The sequence below is a fragment of the Lissotriton helveticus genome, chromosome 4_1 (assembly GCF_964261635.1).
Source record: "Lissotriton helveticus chromosome 4_1, aLisHel1.1, whole genome shotgun sequence".
NCBI classification, from domain to species: domain Eukaryota; kingdom Metazoa; phylum Chordata; class Amphibia; order Caudata; family Salamandridae; genus Lissotriton; species Lissotriton helveticus.
Window position 1 is genome coordinate 1732754269 of NC_136063.1, and position 26286 is coordinate 1732780554.

General features: G+C 44.5%; 1 protein-coding gene across 1 annotated transcript in view; it reads left to right on the plus strand.

The window, feature by feature from the left end:
• The window catches only part of LOC144827667 (glycine receptor subunit alpha-4), a 387510-nt gene that overhangs the window by 256354 nt on the left and 104870 nt on the right, over positions 1–26286 (plus strand). Inside the window, exon 7 of the mRNA XM_078685904.1 lies at positions 8884–9033. Coding sequence (XP_078542030.1) covers positions 8884–9033 — 150 coding nt within the window. The remainder of the gene's footprint in view (positions 1–8883; positions 9034–26286) is intronic.

Consider the following 26286-nt stretch of genomic DNA (forward strand, 5'->3'; position numbering starts at 1 on the left):
GGAGTATTCAACACATGCCACTTCACAAAATGATGGTTAAACAAGGAAAGTCCAACCGCCCTCCCAAATGCATAACAGTCCCCATGCCCATGCACCCCTCTGGAAGCCCCTACATTAAAAGAAAAAATGTTATTCAGAAAACCCAAATAGAAATATTCTGCAATAGTGTAATGTTGTAACGTGTGAAGGAAGACATAAAAAATAGTCATGTAAGGTTGGGTCCCTCTCGGATTCTGAGGGGGAAGGGAACCATATGTCAGAAGCTTTCACTGACTTAGACATAGTAAGGTATATTCCTCCTATTCCATTTTGTCACCGGATTTGTGGGTAGTGAAAGGACGCCATGTTGTGCAAAATTCGGCCATCCTGTCTCGGAGTATGGCAGTAAGCTTTTCCATGGTGCATAGAATCCATACCTTTACCCACGTTAGGTTTGGAGTAGGTGCTTGAGGTTGTTTCGACATTTGCGCCATGCATGGCCATGCTGCTAGTAATAAATAGCGGAGGATTCACCCCTGTGAGGTCAATAAAGAAAGAGTTCTATCCGTGCCAGGGTTGCCCAAAAGGAATGGTAATGGATCGCGGGGTTGAGTGGTGCAGGCAATGGTGTGGATAGTGAGGAGGACCGCGTCCGGGTATGCTTGCATATGTCCACCAAGTATACACGAATGTGCCCTGCTCCCCACATCCCTTCCAGGAGGAGTATGAGCCACCGAACATGTTGTGTAGTCAAACTGGTGTCAAGTACCACCTCGTAAGGAGTTTGTAGAAGTTTTCCTTGTAGGGGAGACAAATGAAGGACTTGTGGGCTCATTGCCATATTGTTCCACAGGTGTCTTTTGTGATGTCCGTGTTCAATTACTTTTCCTATTGTTTCATTTAAGCAGGTTTCTTTCATGGGGTAAAATTGAGCATGTAACGATATAGCCACGATTTGTCTACGTGAAGGCATGTAGATTGTGTCATAGTTGTTGCATGAATGTTGTTGGTCTGTTGATGAAATAATAAGTGAGATTCGAGTTCTTCAAAGGATTGTTTGATTTGTGGTTGAGTTGTGAACGGTTGCTTGATGTTTAATGTTTGTTTTGTGAAAAAATTTTTTTTTAAAAGGAAGTGTTATATCACTCGCTGAACTGGTGTAAATATCGCTCCTGGTTGGATATTATGCACAGTAGACAATTCCTGTAACTAAACATGACATTATGGAACAAATCAATAGCGTTTCCATTGACTCAAAGGTTCCCACATTGGGGAGGAGTTGTCCACTGCAATGGGGGAGGACATGATGTAAGTACCTGGGCATGTATTTATGTTACCACACAGCCGGATGTCTTTTTCTTTGAAAATCTGAAGCGCATCTTAGATGACTATAAAGGGGGGGTGTTCCATGGAGAAGGCTTCCAATCTCCGATCTTGGCTGAGCGGCCTTGTACAGAATTAATTTCCTCCCAAAGTTTTTGCATGAGCTGCAGAATACACCGTTTAGGGTTACGGAAAAAATCTTTAAGTATATTGAGGTGATGACTAGGCTGTTGATTTGAGATGTGGGCCTTCCGAGGATTGCATTGTCTGTATTGACGAGGAACCAAATCTTAAGTTATACTACATCAACGATTGGCTTTGTGCAACACAGCAAGAATCATCTTTATATGCAGATACGAGTGCTCTGGATTCTGGGGTTCCTTGGCTGGCTTTCTGGGACTGGCAGATGGAACTTTTTGCCAGACCCTACTGGCCATGAAATTAGAGTCTGTCTGGAGGTGACTTGAGTAACAGTTTGGATGGGACAGGTGATGCTGGAGACCCCTCTCTGGCAGTCGACCTTAATAGCATGCCTGAAAAGTGACATAGGAAATGGGATATACTGGGCATATTCAAGATGGGTGAAATCTGGAGGGATGGATGACTGATCGCATTCACTGAGTTCCAAGCCCAATATGAATTGACTACGGGACAGTATTTACATTACCAGCAGATAAAATAGATCCTTTGGGGATATTGGGATCTCCTTTGGAAGGTAGAAGAAGGAACTTAACTAGAATAGAGGGTGTTGGGGACCCCCTGCCCAAGCATGCTGTCTCTCAAATATATGCCTCCCTGACGATGCATACCCAGCCTACATTTGCCACTCAGTGAAGTAAAAGGGAAATCGTCAAGGGGAGGATGGAGGAAGATGCCAGGGGTGAGGCCTGCAGGTATCCCCAAGAAGTAGCTATTCGGGCAGGCTTTAGGTTGTGCAATTGATGCTGGTCCATAGGGGCCTGACACATGAGATGGAGAAGTGTGGCTCACTGGTTAGAGGAGGCAGACCTGGAAGCAGAGGTCAGCCCAGGACCAGGGTTCAATTCCTGGCTTGGCGGGGTCTTGAGTCCTAAAATGTCCATGGACTTGACAATTCTCGCTCTGGTGCCTACTTGATTCACGGGTTCACACTCTGCGACTCTGGGCAATAGCTTGCTTAATCTCCACAACGGCCTCTCGTGGCGGGATGCCTGGCTTTCACTTTGCAGATAACCTGCCGGGGTTATCTCACAGGGGAATACCAGGACGGGTTCCCTAAGCAAGCGCTTAGAAACCGCTCGGTGATTTGCGCTATATAAATACCTGTACATTTACATTTACATTTACATGAGATCCCGCATCTTTTAGATGGGTAGGGTAGATAATGATTGCTGTTGGAGGGGTTGTTGGCTTAAGGGGACCCTGCTACACACACTACAGGACTGCCGAAACATGCAGAGCTCCTTAGAGGCAGTGCACAGGAGGATTTCTTCGGCCCTGAATTGCCCCTCACTTTCACCCGCAATTGGTGATCTTGGGAATTTGGGGTGAGCAAACATTGAACAGATACCAGCTCATGTTCTGCAGTGTGGTGGGGTAGATGGGGCTAGGAGTGACATTGTCTGGTTCTGGGGTAGGATAAATGGACCCACAGTGGCAGAATGGAAGTCGAACTTGGATTGGTACATGAGGGTGGAGAGGCTGGTGTATCATGCCGGGGACTGCCTGTTTTAAATGAGAAAGTGTGGGCCCCTTAGCAAGGGGTCGCGGATGGCATGGAGAATAAGGGGGCCTAGTTGAGGCAAAGGGAGGGTTCCCATGTCACCACATTAAAAGGTGGGGGAGCCAGGAGGGAGGTCGGTAGAAAGCAATGAGGGATAGCAACAGCCATGGTAAAGTGTTGAAGGTGGCTGCTGGAAGGCAATCTTTGCTGGTTGGTGGAAAGGGATATGCACTGTAGGGGTTCTATATGTGTTGTTATATTATTAAACTTAACAAAAAGATTTTTTTTAATCATGATATTAATAAACCAATTTAATTCTGTGTCAACTGACAGAACTTCTTCAGTCTTCAGTATTACTGTTCCAACAACGACACAACTGGGTGAACATTTATTTTGCACTTTCTAACCCTTAGCTGATGTAACAATGTTAGCAGTTTGAAATGCATGGCAAACAAAATCAATGCTTTTTCTTTTTGCAGATAGGACTTATTTCTAAATGCGGCAAAGTTTGACAAAAAAGGATAATGTTGGAACACTGAGACAATATGGTGATCCCGGTATCACCGAATATGATCAAAAAGGAAACTATAACTCGGATGTTTCGATTATAATTTGAAGGTCATTCAATAGGCACATATTACACAGTAATATATTTCTGAATATCAAATGTAATTAATGGTGCATTTACAAATACTGGAGTTGTCTTAGGCATGCTCCTTAGGAGCGATTTGACACTTCCTTCAGCTCGCCCATTAATGGCCATAAGCACATTATTCCCGCTATAAGAATGAGTTCGCAAATATGACAGCATGTGAATGTCACTTCTTCACATTAAAGGCCGCTGCCTCTTTTAACACATCTCTTATCGAACCATCCCTAGCAAAATGTGTGAATAACTTTTGGGCACTCAAAATGCTTGCACGCTAGAAAAACTGGCTCACCGAGAATTACAATATAGAAGTTTATTTGTTGTGCCCAGCATATAGAGAGTGTATAAACTATCTCTTGGAATAGTGAATGCCAGTTTTTCCTGTTTTCTTATTTGGATATTTTTTAAGTAATGCTGGTTTTGAAGACTGCAGAAGTAAATGTACACGTGACTGGGTGACCAAGGTACACGTGATTGTAGTCCCTAAATTGTGAGTAGGATTCACAATGTCAGAGTTGCTACATGGACATTAGGTTTTCATCGCGGAGTGATATTTTCCATTTAACTTACAAGCAATAGGGTAACTTTACTGTTTGTAGGGGCAACCTGCTGCATCGAAACTAAGGCAGGGGGCCTTATTTACTATATTTTGGCGCACCACAGCGCAGCAAGTCTTCCTATCAGATACTGCGCTTTCCTGCCCTTTTCCCCAGTGCTGGCGCACAATGGGCTGTCATGCATCAACGCAGGCACCCATGCACCGTGGTGCAAGGGTGTCTGAGTTGTAGCGTTAATTGTTTTTGTGCAGGAATGGCACCTTCCTACCCAAAAACAATTACAAGAGACGTTTTCCTCTTTCGCACACATGGAAAAAACGTAGAGAAATAAAAGAATTTCTCCTCATTGCTTCTCACTTACACCTTCCCTGGTGAGGCATCGGAATGTGATGAATTTCCAAGTTTACCAAAGCTTGTAAATCTGGGAATGCGTCAGATTCCATGGGTTTTGTGTGGGAACACCCACAGCAACAACCATGGAATGCCCCTTTCACACAGATTAATGCTCTAACCACCACAAGAAACAAGGAGGCAAAAATAGTACAATATTATTATGGCAGAGAATCAACAAATCCTCAAAAAAACAGGGAAGTGCGTCTAAGAGTGCCCTAGTAGGCGAGGTCAGGATGCCTGGAGAGGGCCAGCGATAAGGTTGCAGGAGGTGGTTAAGCTTAATGGAGGAACTGCCTTCTAACTGGAAAGAATTCTCAGCACAATGAGGTTGAGCAGATTGAGCTCAGAGTATCTGGTCATCAAGCCACTCTTGAATGAAGATATGGATGCCTCAAAATTGTGTTCCACCACAAACACATGCACGTTGATACCCTAAAGGGCGAAATCTAAGATGTGATGCAATGCTCTCAGATATGGTTCTAGCCAATATTTGCTTTGTCCCTTTGACTCCGAGTTATAGAAATTCAAGGGCATCCAGTGGAAAGGAGTGAAAGAAGCTGTAGCTCTAGTGTGTGTAACCACCATGCGAGGCTCATTACGTCATGGTCGAACTCAGCGGAGTTTTTAGCAAACTAGCATCTGCTGAGAATGTAAGTTCTAACTGGATGGACAGGATTCTGGAGACCTTAATGTAATGCAGGGTTAATGGCTGGAATTTAAAATGTTTCTGTCGCTGACATCTGGAAAATGTCATAGTTTTGAATATTAAAGAATGGTTAACACAGCCTTATCAAAACGCATTTCATATAAAATCTAGTCACTGAAACGTCTTCTCACTCTGCGCTCCCAATTCTACTGGAGTGTGATTCAGACCGTGTTTTGAGTGAGTACATAATGGCACTGAAATACTTTTAAAGTTTCCTGGTATGTGAAAATCCCAAATGGATGATATTAGTCTTCTGGCTAAGGACCTCTTTCCACCCCATCTACTGCACCCACTGTTTTCCCAGTCTACTGCAAAGGCATTTCAATGCCTTCTGTCTCTTCTTGGCCACGGTGTCCTAGTGAGCAGATTGAGACTAGAGTGGGTCCCATCATCAAAGCACAAGTTGATGGCAGTGTACTTTCAGGTCTATCCCAGCCTGTTGTGGATGCTTCCTTTCAAGTTCGAGGCTGTCATTTGGCTTTTAAGGATTTGTAAGAGGGTTGAAGAGGTGCGCGAAGGTAGGAGTTCTTCCGTCATGAGTGTTAATATACCTAGAATTTGCTTATGTACGTTAAGGCAAAAGGTTTTCCCTATCTCAAAAAGCACAGTAAAATAAATACATCAATCTGAATATACTTTTCATGTTTTCAATGAGTTTACCAGTAAGTACGATTAACAAAGAAAACACACCTACCAATCCCATACCTGAATTAAGAAACATTTTGCATTTATTCTAATGAGAAAAGAGCGCAATGCAACTCTCAGTTGTCTGACTCTGAATTGTGGGCAAATATATCCTGATCTGCGTTTCCATAATTGACCCAGGTGTACAATGGAGGAGGTTGCACTTTTAGGGTTGCCTTACAATTAATGTATTGTTCATCAGCGGCAGTCTGAAGCCCTCATAAATAGCCAACCAATCACACAAAGCATTAGCTGCACTGGGAAGAAGAGCCATAATATTTAAGCGGAGTAACTGTGGTATAAGCTTGCTTCGGTGGCCTCAGAAGTCCAAACCAGTGGCCCAAAATTAAAATAATACTGTAATATTGAGGGATGTGGTAAATGAACAAACCTTGGGAAAACATATACAAATGTACATCTTCATCACATTGAACCGTACTGCGGTGTGCTTGCTAGGTCTCGTCTGTAGAGACCTAGCTATTTTGACTGATGCCCGATGGAGCTACCTTGCTAGCTATAGGGGAGACGGGCTGTGGATTTCCTCCTCGGTCGTCACCTACCCAGTCGGTCACTGGGCAAACTTCCCTGTGACTCTCCTGCTGTCTTTTCACTCATCCTGTCCCTTCGCACTTTCCCCGTCCCACTCTCTGCTCTATTTGTCTCACCTTCTTTTCTCCTTAAATGTGTTGCTTATTTGATGTAACGTTTAATTGTTATCATTTTTGTAACTTTTTGTAATCTAATGTAAAGCATTCTGATACCTACGGGTCTAGCCAGCGCTATATAAAACTCATTAAATACATAAAAATAAATAAATAAAAGACACCCTGTAAATAGTTGCTGTGTTGTTATGTCACTCGTGGCAGGGCTTTCCAGTGAGAAGAAGCACGTTACATGCAAGCCAGGCCTGATTGCATGTCAACGTTAACAGACCCATTCCTTAGAGTGTGTGTGTGTGACTTTCTTAAACTTGGAAAGCTAACTTTAGTCATACTAACAAATGTGTGCCTGATCGGCAATCTGACTTGAAACAAAACAGAAATAGTTGTATTTGCCTGCCTTCCGTGATGCTAGAATTATGGAGGGGAGGCACACAGAGCGTTTGCTGAGAGAGACATGCTGAGAGATGGATTTCAGACGGCAGACCCAGAGGCTGCATATGGTAGGCTGGGATACAGATAGGCCTGGGCGAAATTTAAATGATGCAGGAATAAATTGCGTAACTTCAAACATTTCGCCTTACGCTTAATACACAAAATGTCTGAAATTTCCACCATGATGTCACCTTGTGTAATTACACGCCATTTACCATAAAAATGTACCACTAATGCAAATTTGCAGCAAAGGCGCATGGACAATAGAATGCAAGGGGCTATTGTTCAAGGTGCTTTGTCTAAATGTGTTTGCAAGTACATATATTGCAATAAAATATAGCAAAAATTGACTGATTTGCTTTTTGCATAACTATGCATAATGTTGTCTAATTTTAAATTTGACATATTTAGTAGAAAGCAAATTAGGCAAATTTCACAATCTTTCTTTCTTTCTTTCTTTCTTTATTTCTCTCCTTCCATCTCTTGCTCTCTTTCCTTCTTTCCTTCTGTCTTTCTTCCTTATAGCTTTTATTCCTTACTTTACCTCCTTTCTTTCCTTCGCTTTTCTCCTTTCTTTCACCCTCTCTTCCTTCATTCTTTCTTTCACTTTCCTTCCTTCTTTCTTTTTCCTTCTTCCTTGCCTTTTGTCTTGCCTTCTTTCTTTATTGCCTTTTTCCTTGCATTCTTTCTTTTTTGCCTTCTTTCTTGCCTGTGTTCACTCTTTTGTTCTTTCTTCCTTTCTTTCTTAAAGGCAAGAGGCTTGCAGCCAATGTCAGGCTGGTTGACTTTTTTAGTTCTGTGTTGGCCAAGACCTTTTGATTTTTTACTAAATGTACGTGTATAACATAGTTACTTATAGGGGTTTCAGGCAGACTTCAGACATTAGTCTTGGTATGTGTCATTCACATTTTTCTTCCACCCACGCATGCATTATGGGGCAATGTATTGGCCCATTTCAGCTATTGGCTGACTTCACTCCAAGTTACAGCATGGTGCCCTTTCAGCAGGAACACATCCACTCACAAAGTACTTCTCTCTCTTCAGTGCAAGGGAGTACTATGACAATGTGTGTGTGTGTGTTTTTTTTAGCAAAGAAACATTTTTGCCTGTGGCAAATTTCTTAGTTTTTTTTTTGCTTGATGAGGGCCAGGCATATCCCCAAACAATAAAGTTTTGCAGAAAAGCATGACAAAGCAAAACAAGAATTGCCAGAATGCTAGAGGCCAATGCCAGACCTATTGGCATTGCCAATGCTTGTTCCTAAATGTCGGCTACTTCTGCCATTATATGACTTCTTTTTATGATGTAAACTGAGATATTGTTGTGGAAAATCTACTGAGAGGAAGTGGGGTAGGAAAATGCCAGTGATCTGGGGTTGCTTTTGTTCCAGTTCAGGGAGGACCTGGCTAGCAGTTCGGACCGGAATGTTCCTTTTGGAGCAGGGTCAAGACTGATATGCATACAGATGCATCCAAATTCATGTGGCCTCGTGTGCAAAATAGCAATTGACTAGGATGCAGCCTGGATTAATTACTGGTGGTGCCAGAGATTAATTCAACTATTACATCTATCACTGTTTTGTATACTTCAGTGCAACGTTCCAATGTGGCCAAGCAAAATGAACCCCTCATTCCTTGATTAGGTTCTGACATTCAGTCCTAATTCGAGTGCATTGGGCTCCCCTCACTCCTGTGCCCTTGCATCACTGAACCTGCTGCACAATTGATAGATATGCCCCTGCAGGGGGAGTAATGCATGTTATGCAAAGTGCAACTAATGTTGTGATCGATTTCTAGGTTTCCTATGTGAAAGCAATCGATATCTGGATGGCAGTGTGTCTGCTCTTCGTGTTTGCTGCTCTGCTGGAGTACGCTGCAGTGAATTTTGTCTCCCGCCAGCACAAAGAGTTCCTCCGCTTGCGAAGAAGACAAAGACGTCAGAGAATGGTGAGGTTGTTTTTCCTTGCTGTCTGGTCTTTTCCCGCTCCAAACTCTGACTACTTTCTCCCCTGCTGTTATGTTTTCTTTCTTTCAAATGTGTTATTTTCACCTGCAAAAAATATGATGTTCAGAACATAGGATTTTGGCCTCACATGTTTTCCTTGTTTTTTGGTTAAGAACATACATCGCTCTCTATACTTCTACCCCATCTTTTGTTTTCAAAAATGAAGATCCTTACACAATCCTATTCTCTCATACTCCTCTCTAATTTTTCTAGAAGGTGTATCCCCATTCATATTCCTTCTCTTCGTTTTCGGGGATTGTGCTTGCCGCACTAATTTCATGCCTCCTCGTTCACCCTGCTTCCAGGCTAAATCTGTTTAATGATTTATATCCCGCTCTTTTGCATTGTTTGGGCCTTAAATAAGTATATCTCTAAACGTTGGCACATATTTTTTTACTGTACACTATTTAACCTTCCTCGGACAAATGGATACATTTAGCAAAGTTTGTGTCTGGCTGGACTGCTACTTGTTTCAAAGGGCTGGCTCGTTAACAATTTAGTGGTATATTCACAAGAACATGTGATAACTACCGCAAGAGTAGCATAACGCAACTTTCAACATTGCAGCCTATCAAGGGAAAACAACTCTGTGACAACGTGGAATTCACACCACAGTGGTAGCATGTGATAGTGTGCCGAAACTGTGGCCATGCCAGCGACAAAACCACCTCAATGGAGATAAAAACACAAACCCCAATGCGAAAAAACCTGCGATGGGCTAAACCACGATAAGAAAACAGTGATAACCAGAGCGAGTACAGCAATACTCACGCACAATGCAGGAAAAAGCACAAGAACAACATACGGAAAATGCCACAGGACAAAATTCATCAACAGCGGAGTACCACGGATGCACCCTGGCCAACTGCAGAGGACAACATGTACACCACAACATCCAAGCAACGTGGAAGAACAGAACCGACAGGCACACCGCTTGAAAGAGACCAGTGGCATACAAATCAGAGCCGCTGGAGCGACACACCCACCGTGCAGCATACGCACATAAGCAGGAGTGTACCTCGACATTGACATCATCCCGGTACAAACAGCAACCCCGCCACAATTGAACACAGGACGCAACTGGTTCCACAAATGTGCACAACCTGGCAAATCCCATCTGAAACCACATGGAAATGTAACATGGCAATGTACAAGTACAACCTGTAACCGCAAATATGTTTTATTCACACATGCAGTGCAGTTGGACAAATTCTACTGTCGCATGATTGCCAAGGACGGTCACAATGTGACATGCTCATGAGAAGTACGTGTCAATGATGGTATTCCTATGGGCCATTCCTGCCGCTGCTGTAGTGGGATGTGGGCCACCTGCCCCATCACCACCATCATCGACCAGTACCTCTGGAACTGGGATCCATGGGGCCCTGGTGCGAACATGGATGTTGTGCAACACACAACATGCAACGATCATCTTGCACACGATGTCCGGGCTGTACAGGAGCTTCCCTCCTGTGCCGTCCAGGAACCTGCAACGTGACTTCAACACACCAAATGTGCATTCAATGATGCCCCTGGTGCGTATGTGTGCTGCATTGTACTGCCTCTGGGCGGGTGTGGCAGGGTCTCGGAGGAGTGGCATCATCCAAGGGCAGAGTGCATATCCTTGATCACTGGTGACAGTGCAGGGAGAAAAGAGTCAATTCTTGGTTCGGCAGGATATGATGGCGGGTCCACCAATCCAGTGACGCCAGTGCTGGCTTTGTGTGAGGTGAGTGTCAGCCAGCCCTCAGGGAATAACTGATGCTGGCAACTACAACAACAGTCATCAGCCACTCAGAAATGCAATGTCAGTGCTGGCTTTGTGTGAGGTGAGTGTCAGCCAGCCCTCAGGGAATAACTGATGCTGGCAACTACAACAACAGTCATCAGCCACTCAGAAATGCAATGTCAGAACTACAATGGGGGGGGCTACAATGGGGTGATGACTCGAGTCACACAAGGCTAGTGGCCCCGGATGCACAGCGGCCGACATGGGCTCATAGCCACGGGACGCTAACCTGCGGGAGAGTGGGGTAGGGTAATTTGGGCAGAGCAGTGCCTCAAATGTGTCATGGCTGCATTCCGCATCTCCACACGTTCAGCTGGTGTGTGGCTGTTGTGCCATGAAATGTCTGTATTGGATGCAGGGGTAGCCCAGGATGACCATGGAGTGGTGTAGTCATGTCTGGTAGGTGGTTGTGTAGGTTGACATGTTGAATGTGGTTTGGTCACGTTTGCATCCCCACAGTTGTGCTTTGTACGTTGGAGGATTTGGGATGTGAGGTGTGTTGATTAGGTACTTACCAACGAGCAGTCCCATTTCATATGAAGCAATCATGCACACTGCCTGGGTAGTTGGCGAAGATATTGGTGATTAGTCCATGGTGGTCCACTATTGCCTGCACATTGATGGTGGTCTGCAGCATCCCCAGGGGGCACAAGTGGGACATGTGTGCAATGATTGCCCCCAACAAGGCTGGGATTCCGGCTACGGCGTAGAAGCCTTTCTTTGTCTCCAGCTGTTCCTGCGCAGTGTTGGGGAAGTGAATTGTAATTCCAAATGTTTGTACTTCTGGCCCTTACTTTTTTATTAATCAACTATTTTATAATTAAATAATAAATATGTAATATTGAAATATATTTTTTAATGAATTTGCATTTATTTATATTTTTTACCTATTTGACCATTTTTAATTTAATTTAAAATTATTTACTATGGGGTTTTATTTTAAGTCCCTAACTTACCCAAAAAGTGAAAGTAACAACAAAAGTGCAGTTTGTGAATATCGAAAAGTAGTAGGTTGCCTTTGTGAATCAGGCCCATAGGGTCTGATTTAGGAAACTGTGGTCTCATACTTGTAAGAACCATTTTACCTCTTGTAAAGGTGAGCTGGACTTTCAAAGCCAGCAGATCTAAAACCATACTCAGGATGTGTGGGTAAGGAGCTAATTAGCTGCAAGTTAAAATCCTATACATACAATTTTGGCCCAGCCCTCAATGCATAGTAAAGCAATGGGCATGCACTAAAAGGAAACATAGTATTGATATCCATTTTTGGACTGTATCTGTTCTAGAAAGTTGACCAAGTTGAGTCTTGTAGAGACTTTCCCCACCCACAGTGCCTTAGAAATACAGTACATGAATGATTGCCTTTTTAATTGAAACCATACTTAACACAAGCAGCACATTTGAACGTTAATAATGCTTTAGGGGTAGAGACGTCTTATAGGACAAATGCAATTCACCCCACATTGAACTCACTACTATGTCAATTGCTGAGTAGGTTTCGGCGTGACTCCTACAAGTGAGACACTAGATTCAAGGCAGTATCAAATATAAACTGCATTTCTGTACCGGGAATATATACAAAATGGCTACTGTGGCCAACTTCTCCTGTTGTGTTTGACCAGCAGAAGTGTGGCAATGTAAACTGTGACAACACTCCCCTAATATTCCCATAAACATTGCCTGTAGCAGTCACACTTGCATTCAGTCTCCAATACCATGCATGACACCTATACAACCTCTCAAAACTGTCCTATTTGCAAATATGGGAAATATTTGTAATAATGTGATTTGCTAATGAGAGACATTATTACCTGTTGCCTCGGCATCGTTTTTGGCTCAATCAGACCCTTTACATAACTTTGATAAAATTACCTTTTTATATACATAACTGGATTTTCAGAATAATATTGTTATTTCTAGTTGGATTAAGCTCGTCTGTGCTTGGCCAGGTGGTTTGGGTCACTCAAAGCCTAAAATAATCTCACGTGGGTCCCCAGGGGATCTTATTTAGGTAAATGGTAAGGGGTAGCAGATCTTGCCTAACTCTTCCTAAATTCAATAAATCATTCCGCGAAAACTCCAACAGATCACAATCTCTGGGTTGAAGTATTAGAGGCTGTTACCTAATTTCAGATAAACATGTATGACCCTGGAAGCTGTAGGCGTTTTCAGCTCAATCTGCCTAAAAACAACCACATTGGGCATAATTAAACTGTATGGAGGACCAATGGCAACACAGCTTGCTTGATTAGCACAACATACACTTGCAAAAACAACAGGGCTCCTTTCTCCTGTAAATGAGACACATTTAGGCTGACACTGTTCTGACACCCATAAGAAAATGGCAACTGCTTTGTAGAGAGCATCCAAAAGTAACCTTTGATGTTAATTCTACCCAACTGTCACTGCACATGAGTTTTATACAATCACAGCTATTTTTAGACTCCCAGACAATTTATGCCCAGAAGACACTACTCACCTCACAGATGAAAATGAAAGCAAAGATGGCATGACCCCTTTTTCTGCTGAGCTCTAGAGCAAATACCGGTCATCAAAATCCTTATTTGCACAACCAAGAACACCCTTTGCAAAAGAAAGTTGCTATTAAATTTTTTCTACAATTAACATTGCCACTTCACATAATAATATGTATTTTCTTAATGCTTCAGCATGTGAAATGTGATAGATATTTATAGCCAATTCCAAAAGTATAAGTGCCCCACTAGGAGCTTTAAGTGTGATGGCAAAAACACAAGCGCTGTAATAAAATAGTACTTAAAAAGAGCATTAATGCATCAATCTTGCAATTACAAATGATATTAGTTATAATTAGGTCTGCTTTTCCATGGAAAGAAGGATTTTTATTTTGCTAATAACTGTGGCCCGTTTGATGAATCGTCACAAAACGTTCCAAAAAATAGTTCATCCACCTCTCTAGATCCTCCAGCTCCTTCCTAGAAAGTTTCGGGAGGATCTGTCAAGCGGGGTCCGAGAAAAAAGGGGGTCCCAAAATATGAAATTCCCAAGGTATTTTCCACAGACTTCTTTAAGATGGGCTACAGCAAAAACCCGCTGAACGGAATTACAGCACAATCAGCAAGAAGCTAGATCTTGGTCTACAGATTGTGCTTTTTATGATTTGATGTAAATCTGTTCAGTAGTTTTTGAGAAATTCAGGGTAAAAAATAATTGTATATTTAGGCAGTTTGGTCCGCGAGAGTCTCCAGAGGCTCTTGCCTGAGTGCCAATTCAAAAACTGAGCATTCTCATTGGCCCAGGGAGCTTTATTTACCTTTAGCCATCTCGCCCCGTGAGAGTCATACTCCTGCGAGAGCGAGCACTCTGATTGGCTTCCATCAACGTGAGAAAAATGTTCCTGGCAGGCATTTCAGGACTCAGGGACTTAGTACCCTGTCCTGAAGCTATTAAAAAATAAAGATATATGGGGGAAGGTAGGGATATTTTGACCCACTAGGCCCAAGTGGGGTACCCAGAGAACCCACCACACTGGGGCCCAAAATGAAAACAAAAGGCAAGAAATGCCGCAGGTTCAAACAAAACAATTTGAAGGCCATCCTGCATTTATAAAGTAAAGCCCCGGGCAGCCAACCCCCGGAGCTGTTTCCATAATAGGAATCTGGGCTCTGTGGCCCTCCTGAATCCGGTCCTGGGGTGAAAACATTGTTTATGGGGAGGGGTGACATGTGGCCCACCTCCCCGAGCCATCAGAGGCCCCATGGAGCCCTACCCTGCAGTTGAACATATTCTGTATTGGGACGCGGGCACATGGCCCCCTCCCCCAGCCTCCAGAGGCCCCAGAGAGCCCACCACTTGGTCCAGCTCAGATAGTATGCCTTGGGGAGCCCACCCCAGGATATAGCAGTTTCCCTGCCTGCAGCAGAGTGGGCAGGGACACCTGTGTCAGCTCTTGTTTCACAGGAGCATTTTAAAAACTCCCGCCAAGTGGTAGCAAACACCAAGTCCGCTCCCAACCGGCGGGAGCTTTAAAAATGCTCCTGTCCACTGGGAGCACACTTTTAATCTGTTTCCCTACCTGTGGTGGTGCACGCATGGAAACGGATCACATTATCGCTCCTGCATGCAGGAAGCTGCACGAGTAGATGGTCCCTGCATTAAGGAGCAATGCCATCTCCTGCTATATGCAGGCAGCTGGCTAGAGCTGTGGGGGCCTTGGGGTTCCCCCGCAGCCCCCAACAAGACTATGGTGGGTGCCCTGGGTGGGCACCAGGGCACCCACATTTTATTGTGCAGAGCCCTGGGGGAAGGTGGCCCCAAGGTAAAAATTGACCCAGGGACGAGGGCTGCACACCCAGGGAGGGGGGTTGTGTGCCCCACTCTCCCTAAGAATCTCACCAGCCCCTAGGGAATCATGTCCCCAGTGCCATAGTTGGCCTGGGGAGAGGGGCTGCATGCCCCTCTCCCCATGAGAATTGCACTGGCCCTGGAGGATAAGGTCCCTGGGGCTGAAATTGGCCTAGCGAGGGGGACACATGCCCTTCTCCCCTGAAAATTACACCAGCCCCAGGGAATGGGTTCCTCAGGCTGAAATAAACATGGGAAGGGGAGACACATGCGCCCTCTCCCCTGTATCTAAAGGAGTGGCCATGAGGGGTGCGGTCTACAGGACCTGACAAGACTTGGAAAGGGGGGCCATATGACCACCATCCCCTTTAATAAAAGAAAATGGCACTGGGGGACAGGGTCCTTATGAAGATCACAGAGGGGGCCATGTGGCCCCCTCCCTTTAAAAAAAGACCCTGGAGGATCTGGTCCCTAGGGCCAGGCCCTGTGTCCAACCCCCACTAAGCAGGGCTGAAGGGCATGCATAGCTTGGGGATGTTTGTAAGTGGAGGTTGGCCGCAGGGCCAGGCCATACGCCAGACCCTGTGGCCAACACCCTGCTGTCCATGACAACAGGCTGTGTGCAGCAGGTAGTTGGGGTTACGTATCATAATGAAATATTAGTTTACGTTAAAAAAATAGAAATTAACAGAGAAACTGTTAAAGTAACGTTATAGCTAGGGGTGATAAAAAAAATATATTTTTATTTATTTTAAAAACCTCAGAAATTAACTGAAAAAACAAAGGTTAAATTAATGTTATAGTTAGGTGAATTTGTCAGTGACAACATTAAAGTTTTGAACTAAAAAGCACAGAAACCCACCAGTTATACTTAGCAGCACTATTTATAACTTGCACCCCTCCGATGCACTGCTTATCACCTCACATATGACTTCACTCATGACATATGACATTATTTAGTACATCATTGATGACATCTCAAATGGCATTATTGATGACATCACTGAAGGCATCATTGATGACATCATCAAGCTTCTTTTGTACACATTGCTATTTAAACGGGTATACCATTAGAGCTACGAAAGTAAGTGCAAAATAGCTTAGAATAATATGAATTATTTTTACTGGTATACATCCAACCCCCACAGGTAAAACAAGCATGGCGGATTTTGCGGATTGGCAATCCGCGAACTTGCGTATTTACGGATTCGCAATCCGCGAAGATCCGCGAACTCTAGCGGACTTGCGGATTTTTCCGTTTTTTGTGTTGGCGCGTGTTCGCGCCGATTTTGGGACAAGTTCGCAATTGCGAACTTACTTTTCGGCTTGCAACGGCCGCGACTATGTTGTTTCTACGTCTGGTTTATCATCACAGGTTCACAGCACCCTCTGTTTCACCACTGCCACCCTCTGGGACACCCATGCCACCCTCTAGTACATCCTCACAGGCACCTATTAGGTTTATTTATTACTGTAGATTATGGTGGTTGAAAAAAGCTAGCACACCTGCTTTTCTTCAACTGCCATCAATTAATTTGTGTTTCATTAATGTGTCAGTAATTTTGAAAGTTCCAGTCTGGCTGGCACCTGCTTCCTTCCTTATCTGTAATTTGCTTTTTGTTGCAGTGAATTTTTTTTTTTACAGGACCTTTATGGTGCTATTCTATGAGCCTGCTGTTTGGGTCATAGCAGGGTCATAGAATTGTTGCAAACTCTGGAGGGGCCCATCAGGAAGCACTACCTTGAATGTTACTAATGTTAAGTTTGAACTTTTGCACCTGCTCATTGCTTTCATTTTAGCTAAAATCGTTTTTTTTGCAATTTCGCGCGTTATTTGGGGCGCGAATCCGTGCGAGATCGATTTCGGAAGCCGCGAATACGTGCGAATACAAAATTGTTTTTGTTGCGACGTGTATGTTCGCGTGATCTTGCGCGTGTTCGCGAGGCGCTTCTAGCTATTCGTTTGCCAAGTTACCCTATCGGTCGTACACGGGCGCGGCCATCTTGTTGGCGTGACGTAATTCCGTTTCCGCCCGCTATGTGTAATCTCGCAAAGTGTGCTGCTCGCGAGTACAAGTTCGCGCGTACTCGCAAGGAAAATCTCGCGCGAACTTACCCACGCGGTCGTGAACGGGCGCGGCCATCTTGTTTCTCATTCATTGCTATGGTTCTGGGCATGCTTTCTCTATCCTCTCTCAATCTCTGCCATCCTTTGCTTGTTTGAAGTTTTTTTGATCTAATTTTACTTATTATCTAACCCTCTATTTTTCTAGCTCTATATTTTTGTGTTTTCTGCAGCTTTTAGTTACTTTTAAACTACTTTTTTAAACTCTTTTATTTTCTTCTTCACTATTCTATTTCTTCTTTATCATTTAAGTTTATTTCTGCCCAGACCATGGTAAAGGGAGCCGGGAAGCACCCTGAGAAGGGGAAGGGTCCCGCACCCCGTGCCCGGCTCCCGTGCGGGCGTTTAAGGGGGGAGCAAGTGGTCCCGAGGGAGATCTTTAGCGCGGAGGAAGTGGCGGCACTGATCTTCCATGTCCAGCGCCGCCTCCCCAAGACGATCCTGGGAGGCGGCAAGATCGCGACCGGCTATGGCATCCGGGAGCGCCGCCAGCGGTGGGAGAAGGTGTGCCGGGCCATGTACAAGATCTCTGGGGTCCGGCGCACATATAACCAGGCCACCCACCGCTGGACCGATGTCATGGACCGGGAGCGGGACTTGCTGGACGCGCTCGGCGTAGAGGTCCCCGGGCTTGGTGAGTAGTAGTAGTAGTACATTTACTACTCTGTTTTATCCTGCTCTGTTATTTGCAAATCTTTGTTCTTTACCAAGAGCAATAATGCTGCCGATTACATTGAGGTAAATTATATTTCAAAATCTTCTATGCATTTCATTTTCAGGTGCACTGCTCTCCTTCTCAGTAGCCTTGCTTGCTACTATGCTTCTTTGTTTTGTATGTTGTGTTCAGAAGCATTTCATTGGCCTGAGAAATTATGTATCAGTGTACTGTAAAGAAAAGAACTGCGTAATGCTAGACAGTAAGGGTCATATTTTCAATTACCGGCGCATCCCTGCAAAGTAGCAGGGATGCGGCAGTAATTGTGTGCCATGCCACCACCACCCATTGGCCCAAAACGTCACAGAAGCCTTACGCATCTGTGCCGTAAAGGCAGCGCATTGCTGGAGTTGCGTGCCAATGATGGCGCAGCTCCAGCAATGCTCTGGGGTACCCTATCTCCCCAATGCTGCATCAAGCCGTACGTCGGCTTCAAGCGCGCAGGGTTTGAGTCATGCATCATTGTCATAAAAATGACTGATTGACATCTTGTAGATTTCCCTCAGCCACTTTTAGGATTCGTTCCTGCGCAGGTACGCCCTCCCTTGCGCCGGAACGCCCCCTGATGGCGCAGGGCTTTACAACGTGATGCATCGCCCATATGCCCATATGTGTTTTTTTTTTTAATATATACGCCGCACCAACACCATGGCGAGTCTTTTGTTCTGCCGCTGCGTCAGAAAAGGCACGCAACAATGGAGGAAAATCAGCCGCAACTTCCGCAAGGGACTTATAAATCAGCCCCAACAGACTGAAGTCCAGTGTCCTTCCTTTAGACAGTCACATGGCTATCAGAAGAAATAGTGGCGGTGGTGGCGGGTGGATTGATAGTTTGAGTATTCACTGATCTGCAAGCAGGATGGACTTTGTCTGTCACGTGTTGTGCACTACTGCCTGCAGTGCCAGGCCTAGGCAAACCTCTTTAGTAGTCTGTTTATTGAGTTACATAGGAACTTTCTAAGTCAACGTTCCGCAAATCAGGCAATACGAATAACGTAGTATACCACATGAGATAGATCCCGTGGAATAGTTGTCTATCTATTTGCTATTTTTCCAAAATATGTTGTTATTGTTCTTTTGAAATGTTTGATTTGGTTGAAAAATCTCATCCATGTTTTATGGTTTTTCTTTCTTTCATGTTGTACATCAGCTCCCCCCAAGGGCAAGAGGACACAGGAGGAGGGTGCTGAGGATGCAGGCCAGGATCGGGCAGGCGAGGGCTCCTTTGCTGGCCCCAGTAAGTTTACATTTTACTAAACAGTACCTATTTTTTCCTAGCGTTCCTCATTCGATTTTTTCTAAATCGTCTTTGATCTTCTTGTAGACTGGATATAAATTCTTATCCTGCCTCGAATATGACTCCCTGTGGTATTACTAGACTATTCTTATTAGTCTGTCTGTGTAGCTAACTAAGATTGGACATTTGGCAATTCCATTGGACTCCCATTATATTCAGCAATACCTCTATGCACTGTCTCCTTACTGACTAGATAGTGTGGCAGAGTCATTCAGCTCCCGAAGTCACCGATTATAGATCCCCAATGATCTCTAGATTATCGTACGCAGGACAAGAGAGTAGTACGGAGTCACAGCACAGTCAAGAAGTGTCAGAGGCACTCATGCTTGCAAAAATTCCAAAACCTTTAGCTCATCCACTCTAGTCTAGAGGAACAAAAACCACAGAGTCTATTTAAGTGTAAAAGCTTTATTAAAAGTAAACACATTTATTGAAATCTACTTTGTCATAAAACTATTTAACTGTAAACGGAAAAGTGGTTAGTGCTGACGATTAATTGGACACATTTCTTGTGGTCGAGCCGAACTCTCACCTACTTTGAACTTGATCCTGGTCGTGTTCTTAGGACTCAGGAGTCAAGCTTCTGTCTGTTAGGAGAAAAAGTGGTGCGTGTTAAAAATCAAAAGCAAGCATTCATCAGTTGTGCATAAAAGTGCAGCAAGACAACAGCCTTCCCTGGAAAATGGGACATTTTTACTATGGAGTAGACAGTCACAAATTATTACATTGTATTCTGTTTCTCCTAGACCAAATATTATATAGTAGTGAGTGGTGTATTCTAACTTTCTTAAATGTACTTTGTAGGTGTAACATCTGGTGACGGGGCCAGCGCGGAGGTGGCTGATGTGTTGGACTTGGACTCGGAGGCCTCTGGGGAGGATGCGGCGGTAGAAGAGCTGGTGGCCGTTCCTGTGGGGGATCAAACGGTGGTGGCGGAAACAGGTAAGCTATATATTCCTTACTTATTGAGATTGAAGACTGCATAGTGTGCTTTCTGCACGGGTGTATTACAATTACAAATCAACCAGGTAGTAGCCTCCTCGAAATGTACTTCGACTTAGCTGTGAAGTTTTTGGTGAGAAGAATCCCAATAAGTTCTTAGACGAACGTGATGGATGGGATGAACGAAAAGCGAAAGAAGGGTGTAAGTAAGTGGGACGCGAACTTGTATGATGGCTGGCAAAGAAGAACGATATGTGTTTGCTTGGACCCAGAGGTGGCTGGGAAGGAAAGAATATGGTATGGTGCATGGCTGGGTCAATGATGAAGCAAGGATGGGTGGAAGGACAGCAGCCTGGGTGGGTGAAACAGAAACTGTATGTGTGCGTATACTTTGAATGAATGGATGCCTGGAGCATGGTATTCTCTGACTCTTACATAGCAAATGTGTATCTAGAGAGAGTAGATGGTCGCCAGGTGAAGTAAGTGTTACCTTGAAGAGCATGTACCACCGCACCCGCACGTCCGTCCCAGTGCAGGGAAGGCAAGGAAAAGAAATTGTAAATGTGTCCAATACTACCATGAATAGTAGCAGTACTTTGTATTGCGTTTGCATTCACAGCATATATCTGGTTATTACGGTGGACACTCCGTACCTCTCTTAATAACTTTAGTTTACTTGTAGTACGTCATTCATGTGTGGGTGTATCACTGTGTTCACTCAATATTAAGCAAAGCACCTAAAGTCATCTCATCTGTCATTAAATACGTCCCATGTGAAGTGATAGATAATCAAATTAGTTAGCTTCTTCAGTTTCCTTTTCTAGTACTCATTTGCACTGTAGGGTGAAAGGTAAATTAATTAAGCAGTAGCCCTTGTAACAGAGTATTCTCAGTGCCACCCGTAATAGAAAAGTAATAGCTTCACCACCTGCATGTACTGGACCGGTACAGTAACGCAAGTCTGTCTCCATCATCATGGTGTGCAACTTTTTTTCTCGGGTGCAACTTCACTGTGCTGTGTCCATGTCATTCTGCCGGCTTGCATAAGATAACGTACCCATTTCCCTAAACAAGAGAGAAGAAGAAGAATAAGACTGGTGTACTGTCATAGTCGACTGTAATGGAAGTCCATAGTGGTCGTAGAATTAGTTCATTAAACTACCACTACTGTTAGAGCAAGGATGCAGAAGTGGGAGGGTTACATAGATACTGTCCTCAATAGTTATGTACTGTGCTTTCAATTTGCTACTTGTACTCTGTGACCCAACTTTCGGCTCAATCACTTTGTGTTATTAATAAGGAGCATTGGTTACAGACTATGTCTTTCTTTCTTCATATAGTTGCTCCTTCCAAATCAACAACAAGGAGGGAGCAGGCTAGATTGGCCCGGCAACGGAGGCTGGAGGCCACAGTCGCCGAGTATCGGCGGCTGGTGGCCCTGGAGGAGGAGGAGGACACGCAGTCGAGCGGGGCAACATCTTCGACTGTGACCACTGCATCCTCCTCCGTGACTAAACCAGCGGGACCGAGCCGGGCTAAGAAAGCCGACCGCCACCGCCAAGCACCCGAAACACCAGCTGCCCCCCACAGGAGCTGCAAGGAACGCCAACACCTCCTACGAGTCCGCATGTCCAACCTGGAGCAGGAGGTCCTGAGGTATAAGACCTTGGTTAAGGGCCTCCGCTCCGAGCTTGCCACCCTCCGCAAGGAGTATGATGCCCATGCCGCATCATGCACCAGCACCAGCACCCTCCAGTAGTGGAGTGTCCCTTGCCCTTTTTTTATAGACTTTTGGGGGGTGGGATTTGGGAGTTGGGATCGTTTTGGGACGTTTCAGAGACAATCGTTGGGGTTAGGGTGGGTGAGGGAGATTATTTTGTTAGGGATAAATAAATATATTTTTCAACTACTTTATCTGACCATACCTGTTTTTTACTGCTTTTCAGTCTGGTGGGTGGGGGGCGGGGGTGTAACAGTAACTTTGTTTTCCTGAACAGTCGTAGGACTTTAGTAGTACAACCGTCAAACTCTTGTCTACTCCGAAATAATACTCCATTATACTACCTCCCACCAAACGCTTATCTTACCTGTAATTTGTGTTAGAAATTAGGGCTAGGCCCAGGGCTGGCTCCAGGTGAAATGGGGATTAACGTTGTCATTCCTGGGCGGGTGACATTTCCTCATTGCGGTGTTACTAGTGGTGTGACACAGTGGCAGTTGCATGCCTATGGAAAAAAAGAAAACGAAACCTTGTTTGTACTCCTTACTGTAGCATTACAACGGTTACGGTACGATCGAGAAAATAGCAGGTGACAGTACACTAGAACAGTGCCATAATGTAGCCTAACAAATGGTAAAGTATTGCAAGTATAACTAGTACTTGCGTTGAATTTATTTGACATTGGCTACTATTACTAGAAGATATAGTACTGAAGCTGAGTAAGTCTAGAAGATATCCTCGTATTCCTTCACCAGCCTGTTGCTGCTATCACCTTATCCTCCCCAGCAAGTGTGTGGAATTATTGATGTCATTTTAGTCAGACATCAAGCAAAACAACACAGCCCGGGGGAAGAGGGTTAGGGTTTGTAAAATGGATGGGAATGGGGGTTTCTTTTTGGGTAGGTTTTGTTGAGAGAAGAAAAAAAAAGCAGAGCATGGACAAACAATAATTGAAGATACAGAGTTTACAGACAATCTTTGGTTACAAAGTAAAGGTAAGCACATGCAGTCACACTCATAGAATAAAAGACAACAATGGATACTGTATCTGTATTGCGTATGTTGTTGGAGTTGTCCTGTTGAAATTGGTAAGTAAGTTGCATGCAGCAAACAATTCCTCTTATTGGCGGCACTCCTCCATTCCAGCTGACGCTTCGTCCATCAATGTGGTGGTGACCACTGACAGAAGAGACACCCTGTCCACTGCCTGCCTGGCGGATGTTGACTGAAACCCGGCCTGTAATTATTGAACGGAAAACAGGAAGTGCTATTACAATACCACTGATAAATAAATAAAAGGTATGTACGCTGTGTGGTTCAAAAAGTCACACTTTGATTTCCCTAATAGACAGTACAATATTTTTGAAATTGCGTGCTCTGTCTGAGTCACCTTTTTAAGGATCAATAAGTATGGCCAAAATATTATAGCGGATCTTTCCCCTCAAGGTGGGTGTACTACTGTGTTTTAGAACAAAATTTGACCTTCCCAGCAATGCTCCCACCAAGACCCTTACTAAAGCCAGTCGCAAAAATGTAGAAGAACCCAATCATATCTCCAAAAACGATGCCTAGCAGAAAAATGGTTACAAAACGTACTTTGAAAGTAACAGTAGACCCAAATACAGACCGTGGATTGTATTCAAACCACTTGCCTGCAAGCAAAAGTATCCATAGCCAGCATCGCTCCAACAGTGCTCTACAACAACAGAACCGCGTTGCAATAGAACCCCCCTAAACACATGCAATCCTGCTGCTAGGGCTAACCCTAACGAACCCTAACTTACAAAAAGTGCCAAAACTGGTGTTTCCTTATGGATTTTGTCCAACTAACTTCTAGCCGGTATTAGACCTTCCCAGGAATGCCCCAGGCAAGACCCGCCAACCCACCCGCAAAAAAACACCCGACACAACACCACCAAACAGCGAAAAAGCTAAATCTCATACTTACAATGTCTCTCGGCCTTCGGTCCAAACGCGGCGCTGTGCAGCTAGGTCGTCATCATCATCATCAATCATCATAACTCCTGTTTTCCACCACGGATTTCCTGAAAAGCAAATGCAATCAAGATTAGACTGTCGCAGCAGTGCTTCGACAGAGACCCCGGCCGCAACCCACCCACGAACAGCAGGAAGCCCCCCAAAACGCTACATTGAGCAAGATGTCTGAAGAAATGGCAAAAAAAAGGCTGTTCCTTATGGATTTTGTCCAAAACACTTGTATCCGGTATTAGACCTTCCCAGGAATGCCCCAGGCAAGACCCGCCGGCGCCAACCCACCCGCAAAAAAACACCCGACAACACCCCCAAACAGCGAAAAAGCTAAATCTCATACTTACAATATCTCTCGGCCTTCGGTCCAAAGTAACGCGCTGTGCAGCTAGGTCGTCATCATCATCAATCATCATAACTCCTGTTTTCCACCACGGATTTCCTGAAAAGCAAATGCAATCAAGATTAGACTGTCGCAGCAGTGCTTCGACAGAGACCCCGGCCGCAACCCACCCACGAACAGCAGGAAGCCCCCCAAAAGGCTACATTGAGCAAGATGTCTGAAGAAATGGCAAAAAAAAGGCTGTTCCTTATGGATTTTGTCCAAAACACTTGTATCCGGTATTAGACCTTCCCAGGAATGCCCCAGGCAAGACCCGCCGGCGCCAACCCACCCGCAAAAAAACACCCGACAACACCCCCAAACAGCGAAAAAGCTAAATCTCATACTTACAATATCTCTCGGCCTTCGGTCCAAAGTAACGCGCTGTGCAGCTAGGTCATCATCAATCATCATAACTCCTGTTTTCCACCACGGATTTCCTGAAAAGCAAATGCAATCAAGATTAGACTGTCGCAGCAGTGCTTCGACAGACACCAAAAATTACACACAAACCCCCGGAACCCCGCCAAAGAGCACCTCAAAGGCAAGCAAGTCAGCAAAAACGGCAAGAAATTTCCACCTCATATTTGGTCCAAAACACTTTTGTCCATTATTAGAGCTTCACAGCAATGGGCCCAAAACCGTCAACTCACCCGCAAAGAAGTACAACACCCCCACAAGTGCTGAGTCTTTCTTCATTGTGCGTAATCCAGCACTCTGCTTGGAGGGAAATCGCAGTCTGGAGGAGGAGGATAGAGGAGCATGTTCTTCAGAACTTGTGAACCTGAGGAATGTAGACTGCGGCACCTTCAAATCAATAAGCAAACAAGTGAAGACAGTTCTGATGATGGTCTTGTTTTTGGGATTAGGTGATTAAAGTTTGAATTAAATTAACTGTGCAAAACAAAGAAAGAGAGACACAAAGCACACAGGAATAAAAGTGAATAAGGACGAAAAAGAAAGTTCTTGATTGATTGTCTCATTTTCAGGGCTCGGTGTCAGGGAATAAGAACAAGATTTCGTCATCATACTCTGCGAATTCAGGCTGGATGAGGTCAGTGGCACCGAACAGAGAAAAAATCCCCTCATCTACGTTGCTGTCCTCATCGTCTTCATGTGGCGTGCTTTCTCGCACTTTGTAATCTGGTGGTATGAGGTGCTGATTCATCTTGATCATTGTCAGCCGCTCCACATTTTTGGGCGATAGGCGGCTCCGTTTGGCAGTTACAATGCCACCAGCAGCACTGAAAACACGTTCAGAAGACACACTTGCGAGTGGGCAAGACAAATAGTTTATAGCCAGGTTGTAGAGCTGTGGCCACAATTGTTTTTTGCCATGCCAATACTGCAATGGCTCCTCATTAAGAAAGACCACTGTTGAGTCATTCAGATAGTCCTGCACCATCGACTCAAGGTCATCAACTGTTCCTCCACTTTGCTTACTTTTTGCTGTGCCTGTGACATTTTTTAGAGAACCATACCCCATCAAACTTAGCCAATCCTCCTCCCCAGCCACTGTTAGTGTTGTCATTGTGTGTGGTGCAGATGATCCAGTTGCCGGTGTCTTTAACGGCTGAGAGGTCACTTGTGCCCCAGCCACAGGTGCAGAAGTGGATTCTTGTGACTGCGGATGGCCTGCTGATGCTGATGCTGATGTACTGGCTTCTCCTTCAATAACCTGCCGTTCTTTTTCAAACCTCTTGGCTGACCAGGCTAACCAATGTTTGTACTTTTGAACATCTGCATCAGCGAAAGGAAAGAATGCGTTGTCTGCCAGCGCCTTTTTGTAGCGTAGATCCAGAATAGTAGCACAAATGTAATGCTGATCTGAGTTGATGTTTTTAAGACGTTCATCACCACGTAGGCGATGTAATAATTTCTCAGACAAAATGAAATGGTTTTTTTTTTTTTCA